This window comes from Blennius ocellaris (genome assembly GCF_963422515.1).
Source record: "Blennius ocellaris genome assembly, chromosome: 2".
Lineage (NCBI taxonomy): Eukaryota > Metazoa > Chordata > Actinopteri > Blenniiformes > Blenniidae > Blennius > Blennius ocellaris.
In genome coordinates this window covers 9,030,186-9,048,465 of record NC_137651.1, presented here as the reverse complement: position 1 = coordinate 9,048,465, position 18,280 = coordinate 9,030,186, and the positions used below count along the sequence as shown (strand labels likewise).

At 41.8% G+C, this 18,280-nt stretch overlaps 1 protein-coding gene across 1 annotated transcript in view; it reads left to right on the top strand.

Moving 5' to 3' along the window:
• Positions 1 to 18,280, top strand: part of grik4 (glutamate receptor, ionotropic, kainate 4) — a gene marked incomplete at both ends in the record, with an annotated part of 199,642 nt that overhangs the window by 140,569 nt on the left and 40,793 nt on the right. The window contains one exon of the mRNA XM_080512931.1: positions 709 to 813. Within this exon, the coding sequence (XP_080369057.1) occupies positions 709 to 813 (105 nt within the window). The remainder of the gene's footprint in view (positions 1 to 708; positions 814 to 18,280) is intronic.

Sequence of the window (18,280 nt, the reverse complement as noted above, 5' to 3'; positions counted from 1 at the left end):
GTGAAAAAGTGTAATTACTCTCGGTCGTCTCGCTTGGTGGATTTTATTACCTTTCATGAGAGCCAGGTTGGCTGTTTTTCCCTGTTTCTAGTCTTTAGGCAAAAGGAGCTAGTCATTTCATATTTACTGACATGATAATCTGACAGGTAATGGCTTTAATTAGATCATGTTATATAATGAAGATTTCTGAAATCTCCATCATTGCTTCTCTTTTTGCGTGTTAATTGGTTATTTCAGAGTAAAGATCTTTTCACTGATGGTAGATAACGCCTGCGTTGTCATCCCATTTAAAGATACACTTTCTATCCGCTAGGTCAGTTTATCTCATTGCCACATAATACTGAGAGACAATGGAGGAGAAGAGATAAAGATGTGCTGTCAGTGAATAAAATGTGTTTTCCTGTTAGGCGGAAATGGCTGTAACTGATCAAAATACTTAAATATGACACGTGTTGGATATCGGACGGTTTGTCTTTCTCACTCAGAGGAAGTAGACATGACTAATCACTGCTCTTTTTGCTGTAAATTGAGGTTATTACAGCCTTGTCTTCACATTGTTAGTTTAAATTTGATGCATACTGTTTCAAAAGCGAAGCTGTCCAGGCAATGAAACCATGAGTTATATCCATGGCTGATGCTGCAGAGCAGGTGGATATTCTCAATGAAGCCTTTTAACGTGTAGCTTTGTGCATGTCTGTGTGTGGACAGGTAGAACTGGAAGGTCTTACAGGCCACATTGAATTCAACAGCAAAGGACAGCGCTCTAACTACGCCTTGAGGATCATGCAGAACAGCAAAGATGGCCTAAGGCAGGTAAAGTAAATCCCACTCGTACAAATCTGACGTTGAGATTATCGTTCTCCAATCAAATCACCAGCTATGGACTCAGGCAACAACTAAACAGCCTCGCGCTGACAAAAAAAAAAGAAAAGAAGGTAATGTGTTTGGTTGAAAAGAATTTACATATAAATAGTCTAGTGCTTCTTGACTGACCCTTGTGGAGCCCTTTATTTTCTTTTTTCGTAGAGATTGGCTTTAATATAAGTGTTACTGCCGAACTCGGAGCAATCCAGCACAGACCTGCTCCCAACAGGGCGCTCTGCTCATTCTGGCAAACGTTACAGTCAAGGTAACTGGAGCTGGAGTGTACAGCGGGAGGTGTGATAGCACTTTCTCAGCTCAAATCTCCCGGTGCAAACAATCTCCATTAGCCTCCTAACAGGAGAGCCAATGTGCCAGAGGACAAAATAAATCAAGTAGATATTAAAAACAATCCAGCAGGTAACATCTTTATTTGAGTTCATGCAAAACTTTCCTTCCTTAATGCAAAACCCTTTTTTTTTTTTCAATGTTCTGGCTGGGGTCGTGGCATAATTTGCATACGTCATAAGAGGCATATAGCTCCTTTCACATCAACAGCTTCACATCCACACTCACACTCGTGAGCCACAAGATGGAAAAATGCTAACTTGCGCTGTGAAAAAACAACAAGCAACTAGTTCAGAAATGGAGAACATACTGCACGACACTAGCAGCACAAAATCCCCCCACCCCCCAGTCCAGGCCCTGCGTAAGGCCTTGATCTACTACCACAACTTCAGTGTGGAAATGGTTGCAGAGTACAACAAGTTGCACCATCCCTTCAGCAACTTGGAGGATGAGAAGGAGAAATTGCAGGAGGAAAAGGAAGTTTGAAGAAGCCGGGTCACTGCTTTAGAGCGTGAACAGCAGCAAAAGGACTCTGACGCCCAGGAGAAGGACCGACTCCTGACAGGGATGCAGGAAGAGCTCCAATCTGGGGATGAAGCTGAAACGGCTCGCATAACCTTCAACAAGCTTAATGAGCAGATTTTCAACCTGCCGGATGCTCTGCACCTGAAATACATTGATTGTGAAAACCTCCGAGTTGAAGGGAGCCAGAAGAGTGAGGCAGTCATAAAGTTGAACGCCTTGACAGAGACCACCAAGGCCCGACCTGAGAGAGACGCAGGAGGAGATGCAGGACCTGAGAAGCAGTGTCCAGTCTCGCCAGGATGAAGTTGAAACGGCGAGCATCATCACCTTCGATACCATCGAAGGGCAGTTTCTCAACCCCCACATGGAAGTGAGCCAGAAGAACAAGTAGGTCACAAAGTTAAACACCCTCATGGAGACCCCCCATGGCCGAACAGGAGGAAGCGGTGGCCACTGTGTGTGAAGAGAGGAGGAAGAGTGCAGGACTGGAGACGAAAAAGAAATCGGGGGGGGGGGGGGGGGTTCACAGTGAGAAGTGGTTAGCACTGCAGCCTCACAGGAAGCTTCCAGCCTGAAGGAATGGAGTTAAAAGTAGTAATGTTTGACTGAATGTCAGACTTGTTGATGTTTGGTTGTTAACATTTATTGAGATCCAAAGGCAATTAAAAAAAGTGCATACCTTCTCTTTAGGTAGTTCAATTCTCTCACTTTAAAGTATTTATAAATAGTAGCTATCATAACTGTGAAAATTATAATTTTTTTGCAAATTCATTAAGTGTTTGGTCTTCATTGCTATTAGTTCAGTTCTGTGTTTTTCAAAGATAAGCTGTAGTTGTACCTTGCATTGAAGAAAATACACACTTTGAAAATCTCTGGTCAACACACACGACAATAGATTTTGATCATAAACCAAAACTCTTGACAATGATTTGCTGGCATGTTCACAGAGGGGTCTCATGTGACACCTCACCTCAGAGTTTTTCTCTCATTAAAAATCAGTATGTTACATGGGATTGTTAATGTACCTGCTCTGAGGATAACAGTAACCATTATCAGTTATCTCAGCTGTCCTTCATATACTTTGCCTATACAGATGACAGCTCTTTTTCAAGTGTTTGTGATATTTTATAAGACATGTTAAGTATCATCTATTAAATATTCTTTATCGTGACTTGAAATATCAAACTAAATAAACAGTTTGTATGAGGTTCTTCAAAAGTATTTTGACTTTGCATTTATCATAACTGGCTGAATATATACTGAATACTGTTTTTTTTTTTTTTTGATATATCTGCTCTTTTTTTTCCAAGTTTCTTATTTGTTATGCAATACTATACAATGGCAATAGCATAAAAACATTGACTTATTTGCAAAAGTACTGTTTGCACTAAAGAAACAACCTACAAAAAAAACCTACAAGCACCACTTTACTGAAGCAGGCAGAGACAAGAACATTGCTTCAAATCCATGAGCAACTGGGGAGGACCTGTTTGGGGAAAGTGATAACCCAGAACTCCCCCATCCATCAGCTGTATCTCCAAATGCCCCAATGGAGCAGAGCCGTCACCAGCAGTACAAATCTATGGTTGATCTCCCAGGTAAAATCCTCAGCTCTGTGTGAGTAATGGGTAGGAGGGGAAAAGAATTTAGTGGTAAACAGCAGCACAAAGGTTGGGGGAGCTTTGAATAGGTGAGTGATAGAAATGTGCATTAAGATGAAGAATCCATCGGTGGTCGTGTTTACTTTTATGGTAATAGGTGGGAAAGTCTGGGTTTTGGAATATTTATAAAGATAACCTTTCATATGGGTCAGGAAATAGGTAAACTTTCCATTTGGCACACTGATGTGTTGTGACAGATATCACAGTGTGTGTGGGGGGAATAAATGAGACTATGTAACAAAAGGGGAAAGCCAAAGAAAATGACAGGAATGTATATGAATGAATTAAATATGCAGGATTTCCTGCCATTCTCTTTTGACAACAAAGGATCTAACATCACAGTTCAACCAGGCTTCATGTTATCCGTATAAAATAAAATGCAACATATACATACGTTGGTGAATGTACATTACAATGTGCTTGTTCAAAAAAGAAATAATGATTATGGAGAGCCTCGTAAATGTGAATATAGCCCTGAGCGCTCAGAAATACAGAACTAATAATGTACAATGACAACGTAGAGATCTGCTGAAGCCAACAATCAAACTCATCTGTTAAATGTAAATCTACATGTGTGGACAAAAAATAGGTACCTCCAAAACTGTTACTTATGGCAACATTGTTTTATTTTCTTCAGCACCTTTTTCATTCGCATAAGTACCAAAAACTCAAAAACACATTGAATTAAAACCTATAAAAACGCTATATTTCTGAAAAATAGGCTTTGTGTATTTTTCAGATCCACTTGGAACCTTTTGTAATATAGTTTCAGCAAATAAGAAAGAGTCAGAAATCTGCCTCCAGGTTGGCTTCTTCATTCAGCAGCATATTCACTTTTTTGTTCACAATTTTGCTATTCATAGCAAAATTGTGAAGATATTCCATATTTATATGGTCACTTCTGAATTGTCTAGGTTTTTTTTTTGTGATGGGAGTTTGTGCAAGATTCTTACAGTTTTAGTACGAGGCAAGTTAGTACTGACTCGGAGTGATTCCAAGTGAAAATCGGAGCTAATTAAAGTAGCTTCTTTTCACATCTTTGGTGTCTTGACCTCATTGCAAGTTGTTGCAGCCCCATGAAATTGTGGCTGTAAATGTAGAATTCTAGTATCTGCAAATCCGAAGTGTGATTCTGCGACTTCATTACCATCTACAGCATTTCAAGTTGTGCAACACTTAGTAGTCCAATCGTGCTTTCTTGATCACTCAATGAAATTAAAACATAATGTTTTCTACCCAGTGTGTCAGATCCACTCCAAAATTTGATGGCCTGGTCCTTTGCCCTCGGTGTACTCTTTCACTTAAATTTTATTGAAATGGGGGGTGGAAAGGGGTATTTCCTCCTGGTGACACACAGACAAGCAAACAAATGACACAGAAAACATATTCTCCTTCGTCGAGGACTTAGAAAAACACCAGCAGACATATTGCCACAAACATTTTGCTGTTATGAAATAACAAAATACACATCTATTGCGTATTATTACCGTTTGTATTTGGGGGGATTTGCGTCCGTCTTCTCTGGTTTAATCTTATATAACTCAATACTGTATAGTCGTTCCTGTTTTTGTCAGTCCCTCTTGTCTGTGCCTCTCCCTCGCTGTTATTCAGTCTATACAATTAAAGGATTACAGCAGACAATCTACAGGCTTTATTTGTTGTGTGTGTTCTTTTATAAGCAAGTGGCTCAGTCTGAATGTCAACGTTTTTACACGCAGTAGCTGATATTGTGTGCCCGTTGCGTGGAGCTTGCTCCTAAAAACCCTGTTTTCTATAAATGTCAGGCCTCACTATTTCATTTTCTATCTCTGTGTTGGTGTTTGAAATGTAAAGTAATGAGCGCTACCCGTTTTGTGCTGTAACAAAGCATATAGCCGACAGCTCCTGTGTGAACTTTCCCCATCATCCAAGCCACTGTCGTTTTGTTGATGCTGCATTATGTATAATAGATATTAAAATCTCTGTAATCCAACAAACTGTCACGACTCCACTGCAGCAGATAACTGCCCACTTGCTTTCTTATCAACACCATTTTAGAGGTACTTGTTGTTCTGTTAAGTTGGATAAAAGTGTCACTGTAAAGCAGTGCTTCTCAAATGGTGGGGCGCGCCCCCCTGGGGGGGCGTGGTGGGGTGTCAGGGGGGGCGCGAGGCGGGCGCGACTTTCAGTATTAGTGTCTTTATTCATGCTTGAACAATAAAAAAAGGGCCTCCAGCCACTAGGTGGCAGCAGTGCTCAAACTAATCAACAGGCTGCCTGTTCAACCAGTAGAGAAGAAGAAGTACTACACATGAGCACGGTGCACAGAGCTGGCGGAGGAGGAGGAGAGGTGGAGAAGTTTCTGACAGGAGTGAAAAGAAAAAAGGATGAGGCGTCAGAGGAAAAGAAAACAGGTGACAGTAAACATAAAGCTAGTAAGAGCAGGAGATATGACGATGCTACGTCGCCCTTGGGTTTACCGTGAACACGTCGGAAACCAGGAAACACCCGTTTGTGTTTTATGCCTAAAAACTCTGGCAGCGGAGCATGAAACCAAATAAATGAAGACGGCACCTGGAGACCATACACCATACACCTGGAGACCATACACCATACACCTGGAGACCATACACCTGGAGACCATACACCCGTTATGTCAGTAAGCCACTGGAGTTGTTTCATGGTAAACTCCATGAGTATGGCCAACAAGCCGGTCATTGTGTCAGCGCGGCATCAGTAAACAAAAAAGCCTGTTAGCCTCTTACAAAGTTGCCCACCACATCGCAAGGTGCATAAAACCTCACACCATAGAGATTTATTTTGATAATCAGGCGATTGTATGCAGAATGCTGGTGCCAGCAACTCATACAGTGGTTTATACAGGTAAATAAATAAATATTATCAAGTTCTCAATGGTAGTACAATTCGGGGGGGGGGGCTGAAAAAAATTCTGTCCTCTAGGGGGGGCGTGACAGAAAATAATTGAGAACCACTGCTGTAAAGAAAGGCGGTTTATACCCAATTTCACTATTTTAAATACATTTTTTGACCCTTCCACTCAAGGTGATCTCTATGAAAGAAACCATGCATTTGAGTTAGTAGAAATATTTGCAACAGCAACCCATGAAACAGTCAGACGGTAGCCCATCTGCCTTTATTAACCTTGTCTGTGTCCCCCCCATGTCCCCTCTTTGTACTGGCCCCCAGCCAGTCAAGCAGAAGGAGAATGCTATCAGGCCTAATGTGATGATTTCAACCAGAAGTATTATAAAGGAGCATTGTCAGAGAAGAGGCAAGGTGTTAGACAGGGTGGGGGTGCGGGATGTGAGTGTTGTTTGTATTGTTGACTAACACCTCCCACATGCTGTTGGGTTTGGGGTTGCTTCAGCCAGGCAGACACCCGAGGTGCCAGGGCCTTGCCAGGGATAGATAAAGAGGGTGGCTTACTGCCCACACACACACACACACACACACACACACACACACACACACACACACACACACACACACACACACACACACACACACACACACACACACACACACACACACACACACACACACACACACACACACACACACACACACACACACACACACACACACACACACACACACACACACACACACACACACACACACACACACATAGCATTTTAAGCAGAAGATTTGCAAATCAACCAATGACAAGTTTATACCTCAGGTCTGTTTGGATAAAGTATCATCAGCATTCTATTGTGTGAAGTGCAGCTTGAATTCTAATAAATGCAGTTTTTGTTGTTGTTAAAAAAAACTATGATCTGAATCACACACAGAACACAACTTAAATATCAATGACTACATATAGTAGAGACAACTACTGACCCCTCCATGTCACTCTTCCTTCACTCATCACCTCCTCATCTGACGACTGCGGCTGCGGCTGAAGAGCATCCTGCATGAGAGCTGAAGCTCCTCAGGAGGCTCAACACTCGACAGCCAATCACCATCACAAATTAAATTTCTCTGGCAGGCATTTTCACACATTAGAGCAGTTTCCTGCCACTTTGTGTGCTGCCCCGTCTGTCTGTATATCTGCCCATCTATCCATCCATCCATCCATCCATCCATCCATCCATCCACATAAATCCCCACCAAAAACAAATATCAAGCACAATAGAATATACACAGAAATCACTTATTGGTGGAGAACAACAGTTTTATTTGGCTGTTCATTCAGCTTACCTTCTTTCAAGGATATGATGTGGCAGCATCATGCAGTAATATTTATTTTGCCAGGTGTTGGCACGCAGAGTCAATTTGCCAGCTGCTCGCTTGCCAACAGCCAGGTGGGCCAGTGATGATGGCAATGCTGCCATTGCATTGTTGGTGTTCTGGCCAAAGCACCGCTGGCACCTGTAACCACCAACAATTCACAGAGGATGTGAGGGAGGCAGGTGGAGGGGAAGGCGGAGAGAGACAAGGAAACGAGTGATGTGGGGGAAACAAAAACAGGATGACAGGTCGAGAGTAAATGAGACATAATGGAAGAAAATGTGGTAGAATGACAAGAGGTGAAGATGAAGCTGTAACGATTGAGACAGTAGAATTATATTTCTGGATGGAAGACAATTTTACACCTGCCCCATTTCGGCTGTCACCAGACCTCACACTCAAGGCAACAACAGCGACCTTCAGCCGTTCATCTCACTGGAATGACTCATGATATGATTTTTAACAGAAGTGACTGTAATCCTGTGTCCCACACACTCCGTTCTTTCATGAGCCTGTGTAATGAGTTTGAGATAAAGGAACCTAATATGAGGAACTTTCCTGGCTTGTGTTTGCATATGAATGAGTTACCGAGGTTGTATTCTCCAGATGGCGTGAGCACCAGCGATGGGCTATAAAATTATCACTGTAGATACACAGACAGTTGCACAGCCTGTTTCTCCTGTCTTCTCTCCAAGAACAGACAAGAGTCTAGTGTCTTTACTCGCAGCCTTGTTATCATAATAGATGACAATGATTTCTGTGTCAAGGCTCAATCATGTGACTGTTTGTCATTTATTGTGCTGACTGATGAGGGATGAAGCTCTGCTGTGTGCATGCATGCATATGTGTCAGAAAATGGTGTTAATCATGTTTCATCATCAGCTACTGGAATTTGTTGCAGGATTCAATGTTTAGATGGTCCAATGTTTTTGTTTTTGTTGTGTTAGTTAAACTCCCCGATTATCTTCACACACTGTTTCACTTGTAGTCGCGGGGAGTTGAAGCTGATCTGGTCTTACTATGTGTGAAGGCAGAGTAGGTCTGTGGTCCATCACAGAGCAAACACGAAGAGACAGGCAGTCACACCTCCAGTCAATTTAGGGGCACTGATTCACCTGATTCACATCTTTGTACTGTGTTAGGAAACAAAAGTGTTTGGCATCATCCTGCACACACCGGGGTGTTACATTCAGCATACAAGCAAATGAAACCAGCTGCAGTCACTTTTTGCTTCATCCCTTCCATTAGTCTTCATGACTTAATGTTTGGGAATGTATTCTCCTTATTGAGACCAACCCCTCAGGATTGTTTGGCTTTTTTGTTTGAAAATGAGAATACATGGTTTTGAAGGTATGTATATATGTATTGTAATTCATGGCAATACAAAATCAGATTCTCTTCTTTTTGTTAAAACCTGTCAAATACTGAAAACCAGTCATGCAATCACATGTTCTAATAATAGGAATATGACCGGTGACAAATTTGGCAGAACATTGAGTTCTGAGCTACAGTAGTCTGATGAAATAGCTGCAATAGTATACTTAAGCTACTTTCGGAACAAACATAAAACTTCTCGGCTTGATTGACTCTTCTTTGTTGCTGTCCTCGCTATAACAATGAGACCATCATTTCCGAATGCCCTGTTGTGAAAACAATATTTGTTGAGCAGGTTTTTTCTTTATTTTTCAGAACAATTGTGCCAAGACCACAAAAATATTGTGTGCCGCTTCAGAGGGCCGTTTCACTCTGTCTTTGGCTGTAGTTTCCATTGGCAAATGAGACTATATCTGCAGACTGTAATTTCATGAATGCAAACTACTTTAGACAGCCTCATAATTTTCTGAAATTATTGGGTTTGCAAGATTATACTTTGCAAAGAATCACTACATAGAAATTATTACTAGGAAAATCACTCCATAAGAAACATGTGGAGAATAAAACTTTGCTTCAGCTTAAGTGTAACATGTGGAAAAGTTACAACATACACTGATCAGCCACTTCAACAGGTACACATTTTCAACTGCAGTGCAAATATTCCGACCGTCTTAAAAAACATTATCAAACTGATCCACATATATCAGCTTTTTTATATGTAGTTATCAAAGGTCATGTGAACTTGGTTTGGAAGTGTGTGTGCGTGTAAGCTTTGATGGATTTGGGAGTGCTCCCTATTGTCTGCTTCTTGGCTTTGGGCACAGTTACACACAGCAAGCGCTCCAGCATTTATGCTGGTTGAGAAGAGGTGAAACTCTTTCCAAAACAAACAGCCTGCCAGCCAACTGCACCTCAGCAGGCAGCACAATGACAGAGCGCTCCAGCCTCTCTGCAGCCGCCTGGCCTCCGTGGACTGGCCCTCATTTTCTGCATGGAGCTCATTGACAGCAGCATGCCGGTTAATTGGAGGAAGCTGTAAAATGAGTGATTATTGCAGTTTGAGTCAGGCAAGCTGTTGCCTGTTACAGTGCTCCACTTTGTTGTGTGACTGTGTGTTCGCAGAGGAAGACACTAACAAAGCCGTGTGGACGTTTCCATGTTTAAGCGTGTGTCCGTATGTACACAATGCACACTGCACAATATGTGAGCAGCACAGATGCTACGTGCCCTCTGCCAATTCCCGGAGAGAGGTGAAACACTAATTATGTTTCATAAAAGAGACACTTAATCACTCCTTTAGTAACCACCTGAGAGGGAGACAAAAAAGAGAGAAAATATTTTGAGATCCAGAGTCCCATTAGAGAGGCTTTAATAGGTGACGAAGCCAGAAGTAGGTTCTGAGGCGGTTATGGCTGAGCGTGAAAGCCAGAAGTAGAAAAGGCCAAAGGGTGGCAGCAGCATGACTCAAAGCAAATTGTTCTCATTATTTAGTCCACAGGTTTTCTGCAATATTCGATACACAAGAGTTGATCAGCCTCTGCCATTCTAGCACACGCAAGATGTGTATTTTTAAAGCTTGTGAGTGTGATGGCAGTCTTGAGTTTGAATTGCTACATCTGAAAAACAAAGGTCATGTAACAAAGAAATGAAATCTGAGACGTGCTTTCAGTGCCAAGACCTCAATGTAGTGGTTCCAATCATCACTGGAGCTGCAGTCTTCGTTTCATTTCTGCTTTTGTCATCTCATCAATGTAACTAAAAAAGACGGTAGTTATTTTTCTTTTTTACATTGTGTTTCATTTTCCAAATTCATCTATAGAGGCAATAGATACAACTTCATAATCTAGCAACCTTTGGTAGATTTACCAAAATAGAAAGCAAGTGTAGAAGCTACAATCCGTCATTTTGGCACAGTAGATTACATTTGCTGCAGCATTAACATGGAATTGTCTGAGAACAAAGAGCTTATTAGGTTTGTAGCTCAGGTAGAGAAGATGTGAGCCGTGTTTTACTCTGCATTCAAATTCATTTGGATTATTTTTGCTTCATTTCCTTTGCTTTCAGATGTGACAGGCACGATTCAATGTGTTCACAAACACAGTCCTTGGGTTTGGTACATATTCTTTTGTCTGTTATATCTAGTTCGATTAATGTTTTTCAGAGTGTGGGAGTGTGAACTCCGCCAACCCCCAGCTCTCTCACATTCCCAATATATACAATAGATTGTGTTTTATTAAAGCAAGGCATTTATACCACTTCCGACCGGGTTCGCGACAGCAGATCCTGTGATCGATCAGCTCTCCAGATGCTCTCGATCACCCCAAGAGGAATCCTGCCTCACTATGTGAAAAGCACTCATTTAGCTTATTGAAATCTTGGTCCTACATAATAGTTTCTGTCAATCTCTGTGCATGTGTGTGTCCCCAAAGTAAAGTTTTGTGAAGAGATAATCAAGAAGAGTTTTAATCATCTCAATTGGCCTCGGTACAGTGTTTCCTATTTTCTTTTCTCATTTCTCATTCAGACATTTGCAGTCAGATTTTTTTTTTTTTAAACTTTGGTCTTCAGGTGTTCTTGTGTCGAGGACCTCAGAGGTGGAGCCAAGCAGTGGATGTGACGAAGTATGAAGATGCTCCTTTTCCTCCTCACCTGCTCCTCTTTTCAGAGAGAATGCTGAGCGGCTGGAATATCACACGCACACACACACACACACACACACACACACACACACACACACACACACACACACACACACACGCGCGCGCACGCGCACACGCACACACATATACACACCACTTCAATTTGCATGAAATGATTTGAGCTATGTTATTTACACAAGACTTCCTCCAGTTAAAGGGTGAATGGGCTCGTTCAATTTCTTTCTCGTTTCTATTGGATTTATTTATTTCCTGTCAGCGCTGCTCCTACGTTTATTACGGCAATCTGCTTTCCCCCCTTCCCTTCCCCTTTGCTCACACCCGTCAAGAACACTATTACTCTCACTGCCCCCACTGCTGCAAATGCAGATGTACTCAATTCAATTTCTATCCACTGCTGCAATGTGAGAGGGAGCGGGACAGAGGAAGGGAGGGAGGACTGGGACAGGTACATAAGATAGAGGAAAGGGGGACGCAAATGTAGGAGGATAAGAGGGTGGCACATAGCGGGTTGACAGTTTCAAGACTGCCTCCACCCTTTGCCTTTCCTTGAAGGACATTATCACAGAAGCCTAGTGTAGCTCAGCACACCACGACATGGCTTGCATCTCCTTCTGTGCCTCAGGCTCCGGCAGAGATGAGTACATGTTAACCAGGTCTGATAGACGTTCAGGTTGTAAGTATGCCAGAGCTGCAGCTGGAGCTACTGCCACTAAGGTTTGAGCCGGTTTAAAAACTGAGCTGCTGTGCAGTTTGAACGTTTTGTGATCTTCGATCTGCGAGTGTATATGTGTTTCTGCGTTCCTTTCTTCTGGCAATGCAACCACACAGAGAGTCAGAGGATCTTCGGTATTTGTGTCAAGTGTTCAATAACCCTGAATTTTACAACACAAGGAGTGACTGTTTCAGCACTTTTAACATGCACTTTGCATCACCTCTGCAGTTTCTTTCTTTTTTTTTTCTCTAAATACTGAATAAGTTCACTCTTCACAATAGTTATGTTGTATGCAGCAGAGTTGTGTAGCGGTCTATCTGATTCTGCCAATATTGAGAGAAGTGCTTAGAAAAGGGACAATTGTCGACACAACCCGAGTGACGAAGCTCTTTATGAAAGATGCACTTTTTTGTTGGAGGGACAGCTGTAAAAAATGGTTTTCCATTTCATACAAGACATTTAAAAAACACCACACTTTATGAATACATTAAAACACGCAGTAGTATTAGGTAGCAATCTCACCTCATTTGGAGAATGTCTCGTGTTGAGCCGGGGCCCCTTTCTGTCTCCAGCCACCGCAACCCTGAGTTTGAAAATGTGGCGAAGGAGGTAAAGGGATGTTATCATCATATATCAGATCTACTTGTGCCGTCATGGTGGGAAGTTAATATGATAATCCCACTAATTTACGAATTCAAACAGCCACTTTTTTTTTTCCAGTGCTCCTTTCATCTTTTCACAGCTGCAGCGATGTTTTCACCTGGATGATAAACATGTAATCCTGGTATTTTGGCGATATATTAGTCTACGTTCTGTGAGGAAGCTTACAACTCTGACTTACTTTTCCATGTCTGTATTTGGTCATATGAAGCAAACACTCCCCTATTTTGGCAGGTCCCCCTCTGTGTCAGTGTAAAGTCAGTGTCGCTAGTGCATGGAAACTCCCTCCCCTCTTGTCTCAGGGACAGATCGGCAACGTTCCTTGTGTCGACGCATCCCGCAATTCCCTCATGTTCCCTCGCGTGCTTTTCAGGTTTCGGATTACCTGTGCTTTTGAACTCTGCTCGTGCTTTTGGAATTACCTTTTGGGTTACTGTTTTTGAATACCTCTGCCTCCTTTGACTTCACCAGCCAGGGTGATGATTTCTGTGGATGTGTAATACTACTTATTGTCCGGTTAAACTTAGACATCCCCAATCTAAGCAACTAATATAAGCTATTCTAGCTTCATGATACTACTCTCTCCATCTCTACATAATTAAGTGTCTGAGAGTGCCTTTTACCAAATTTGGCCTTTAGTTATATACATTTCCATATTGTGCATTTTAGAAGGGTCAGAATGCTATTGAGAAAAAAAAAAGTCTTGCAGAATTCATAGAAAGCCTGTGACATTTAAAATGTGTGAGAAAGATTCCCCAGACAGTGACGAATATGTCAACAAAGGAAGTATACAGTCTTCTTTGGAGACAAAAACTGTTATTTGCCAGCAGGGGAAAAGCCAGCGTCGTGGCATAAATGCAGTGTTTATTTTCCAGTGTGTGTTGCAGCTGTATTATTTCACTGTTAAATAAAATTGTCCCTAAAAAGTTGCAGAGAGTCTCTGAGGATCTGATGAAAGGCCGTAAAGCCTGCTGGAAACAGGGTTTATATTTGTGCTTTACTGCATGCAGTGTTTCATTCTGCTGGAAGACACTTCCTAGTTGCAATGTTCAGAGGCACATGAGGACAACGGTGAGAGTTTGTTAAAACTGTAGCATGGAGCTGCAACATGTCGGGTCACATTATTGTCTGAGGATTGACCATTGAATGCACTTTATTGTTCACAGTTTATCTGACATTGCTTGTGAATCTATACAGTTTATCTGTTGTACTTTGGATTTAAAGTATATATTTCAGATAATAATAACATAATTAATTCAGATTTCTTTAAATTCCTTGAAAACCTTTTGCCGGCTCACTTTATTTCTCATGATCAATCCTGTCTGGGTTACCTGCTTCTTTATGTCACTATAATTTTGCTGCTATTTGATATACTTTTTCCACTGATTATATGTTTTTTTTTCCATCACCTCTATTTACTCCAGACTATTTAGAAGCAGCAATCCTCAGTGCGGGGGAACTGTTACATAAACCTAAGTTAAAACATAAAAATTCCACATGCCCCCTTGCTAATGTCAGTAATACTCAGTCACAAATCCACGGATCGCTTTATGAGCAGCTTTGTCATCTCTAGTGTATTGCACCCAAAGCTGTCTCTGTTATGAGTTAAATGTCCTGAGTGTTGCAGACAGTCCTGGAGGTCAGAGGAGCTATAAATAAAAGAAAAAAAGAAAAACAATTTCTCTGCTTGCGAAAGAATGAAGTCACTTTTATAATTTTTTTTTCTCATTTTGTTTTCCATTCCATGTGCTTTAATGTCGATGAATAGTAATCATGAGTCATAAATGTTACTGAAGGTATTACAGTTGAAGTACAATTGGACTGTCTGACCTAACATGAATGAGTTTTATTCTGATTTGTTCACTGTATGCCTGAGCAGACTATATAAGCTGTTAATGTCTGACTTGTTATTTTTTTCTTTCTCTCAGATTTGACACATGCAGAGACACCAAAGCTTTTCCAACAGGAACGTAACAGTCGTGGCGACTGTGTCAGATTCATGATACAGCTGTTGATTTAAATGCTTGAGACTCAGGAAAAACCAGTCAGCATTTTTTACAAGACAGATTAGTATTTTTGACATATTTCCCCTTCAAAATGTTACGTTGTTTTTCTTTTCTCTCTTTCTTTTGAATATTTAGCCCGTCAAAGATGATGTTTAATGCAAATACAATACCGCTGAATGTATACAAAACAAGTTCAAAGGAGGTTCATCATGTTAGAGCTCTGTAGTTGGCACAAGTCAAACTAAAGCATTTTAGATTGTTGCCAATCGAATAGAAAGGCAGTTAAACCCTTTTTTGAGATCAACCCTCTCAAAATGATTCTCCCTTTACCAAATCTGTGTCAGTGTATTCGTTTTCATATTAGATTCTGTGCAGCTAGTGCGCTCACATCACCAGTCTACACATACCGGTATCCTTTGTGTGTCTGTGGTTCTCTCCTTTGTTTGGTCTCTCAGCGACGTACAGCAGTCCCTTTTCCGCTTTTGTTTTTCTCAGTGTGCACTTTGCGGGCTGGAGATGGGGAATAGATCAAAAGCAGAATGGATGAGCTGTTTTGCAAGATCCCCCAGTCTTAACGGATTTCAAGGCTGGGTGAGGCTGTGTATGTGCTGCTTGGCTGGGTGTGTGTGTGTGTGTGTGTGTGTGTGTGTGTGTGTGTGTGTGTGTGTGTGTGTGTGTGTGTGTGTGTGTGTGTGTGTGTGTGTGTGTGTGTGTGTGTGTGTGTGTGTGTGTGTGTGTGTGTGTGTGTGTGTGTGTGTGTGTGTGTGAGAGAGAGAGAGAGAGAGAGAGAGAGAATGTTTGTGTATGAGTGTAATATGCATGTACATGCAAATTTATGTGTATGTGCCTCAGCTCCTCTGTGCCTGAATGCCTGCAAGTTTGCCTCTGTGTCTTGGTTTTTTTATCAGTGTGTGATGCTCACCCCTGGATTCCTACGAAGACTGTATACTGTACGATAGATACAGCTATTGTTTCATTTGTTCTCTCTACTAGACTTAACTCTGCTCTCCTGGCAATCTGTGTTACTCTTTAAAGCAGAGGTAGGGAATCCTGGTCCTGGAGAGCTGCAGCCCTGCATGTTGTCAATGTTTACCTCTCAAACGCACCTGAGTTCTCATGGTGGGACTATGCAGAAAGCTTGATAACGAGCCACTATTTGCTGTCAGCTGTGTTGATGTGAGGACACATTGAAAACGTGCAGGACTGCGGCTCTCAAGGACCAGGAATCCCCACCCCTGTTTTAAAGGTTTGCTTTTCTATAATCTGCCTAGAAAAGGTCAATTACATGTTTACATGTGCTCATATGTTTACCTTAAAGATGTGCAGAAGGCTAATCTGAACAACGAAAATTGCATGTAGATGAATACGTTGAACAGAGGTATCAGAGTAAAGGTGCCTTCACACTTGTTTGGTCTGGTTCAAATGAAACTAAATACAATTGTCACATATCGCGTGACATAGTGTGATTCATTTGTGGAGGTGTGCTTACTACAATCCACACCCTGGCGTGCACCACACAAGGTGAAGTCTGAACGCAGCATTGACCAAAGAACAGTAAGTGGACCAAACTCAGTACATGATTGGCTTCAGGAGTCTATGTCCTTGCAGCAGAGCGTGCTTGATTGAACAATTTTTAATGCTTATATTGTGCGTTCATATATTTAGTAACTTGTTGGTGAGAAGCTTTCTGGTATAAATAATTCAGAATTTATTGTGTTGAATTTGGCCCAGCAAAGACCGTTGTTGTGAAAGTTACACTGCGGAAAAACATCATCAGTTGTCAGATAGGAGAATTGTTTGCAACTTTTGAGAAATGCCAGCGTGAGTGCGAAGCAAACCGGATCAGAGAGACAATTTCTCCTTTTTTTATTCTTTTTTGAGGGACGGGACTGCAACCATTGCACTGCGCCACAGTTGTGAACAGAGCTTAAAACTTTCTAAATGAAAAGCACGGGATTACAGGTAATGTCTGGTTTATTGTGTTCCTGTGATGATGGGCAGGTGACCTGCTCACACTGTAGTCTGCCTTTAACAAAGATCCACCTGGGTTTGACTGTCGCCCTAAGTTAATTAAAGCAGATAAAGAAATTGCAATGTGTGTACTATGAAATACGATATTTTGTAGAAATGCCACCATGTCAGACTATCCTGCACTGTTCCTTCTCCACTGAACTTGACATACTCTTGTACAAATGTGAAAATTTGGAGAACAGCAGGATTAATTGGAGGTAATGAGTACTTTGGGACACATCTTAAGGTCGTGCTCCCTCCTGAGTGTTTTGGTAAACGTCTGGTTACCTGACCATTACAGATGAAGACATTTAGACCTTCTATAATATCTGGGTGTACATGCTGAGTGGGGATTGCAGCCGTCGGGGCAGCCATTGTCCACTGCAGCCTCTGCCGAGGATTCTGCACTCAGAAAGAATGCAACACTGCTTTGAAGATCTGTTTGGCAAGCCAAAGACCTTCTCCTCAACCCACAGCTTGTGTCTCATTCCGGCCATTGAATCAGCAGCGCTATTATTCATCATAATGCAAAATAATGACTATGCTACCCATTTTTGGATTGAATGAGCAGAAGAGAATTACTGTGATATAATTACACAGTCCAGACTGTTATGAAACGACAGATTGTACAAATATAACCAGATTGTTTTAGTGCTCACTTTTCTTCATAGGATATTTGAACCTTCATAAAAACATTCAGGTTTCCATCGGGCAGTATTAGAGTCACGTCCCTGTGAATCCCCAGTCCCCGCTTTACTGCGCAGCACTGCCAGCTAACTACACCACCACCTGTGACTGTCTAGACCCTGAAGTTTTTTTTCCGGCAGCTCCACCCTGATTAGACTCATTGCTTGATGATGAGTCAGAGCAGAGAGAGTTTCTGTACGAAGTATGCCCTTTTTTCACCATTCGCCATTTTCATGAAGAATACATAGCTTGTATTCTCACAACCATGTGATGCAGGTGCCTCATTTGAACGTCGTGAGGCAGAGTAAATGGACCATGAGTAAGACTGTTACTATGCAGCAAAAATATGAATGCTTTAAACAGTTGAAAGTGTTAATGAATGACCAGAAGGAAGATCAGTACTTGGTGACTCTCTGCCTTCCAAACAGCATCTTTAGTCAAACATCTCCAGCAATGGTCCTCAGACCTTCAGTGGATAAAGGGTTTGTTGAAATCCTTCTGTCTCCCCGTGACCGTGGGCAGGCGCCATGTTGAGGGAGACGT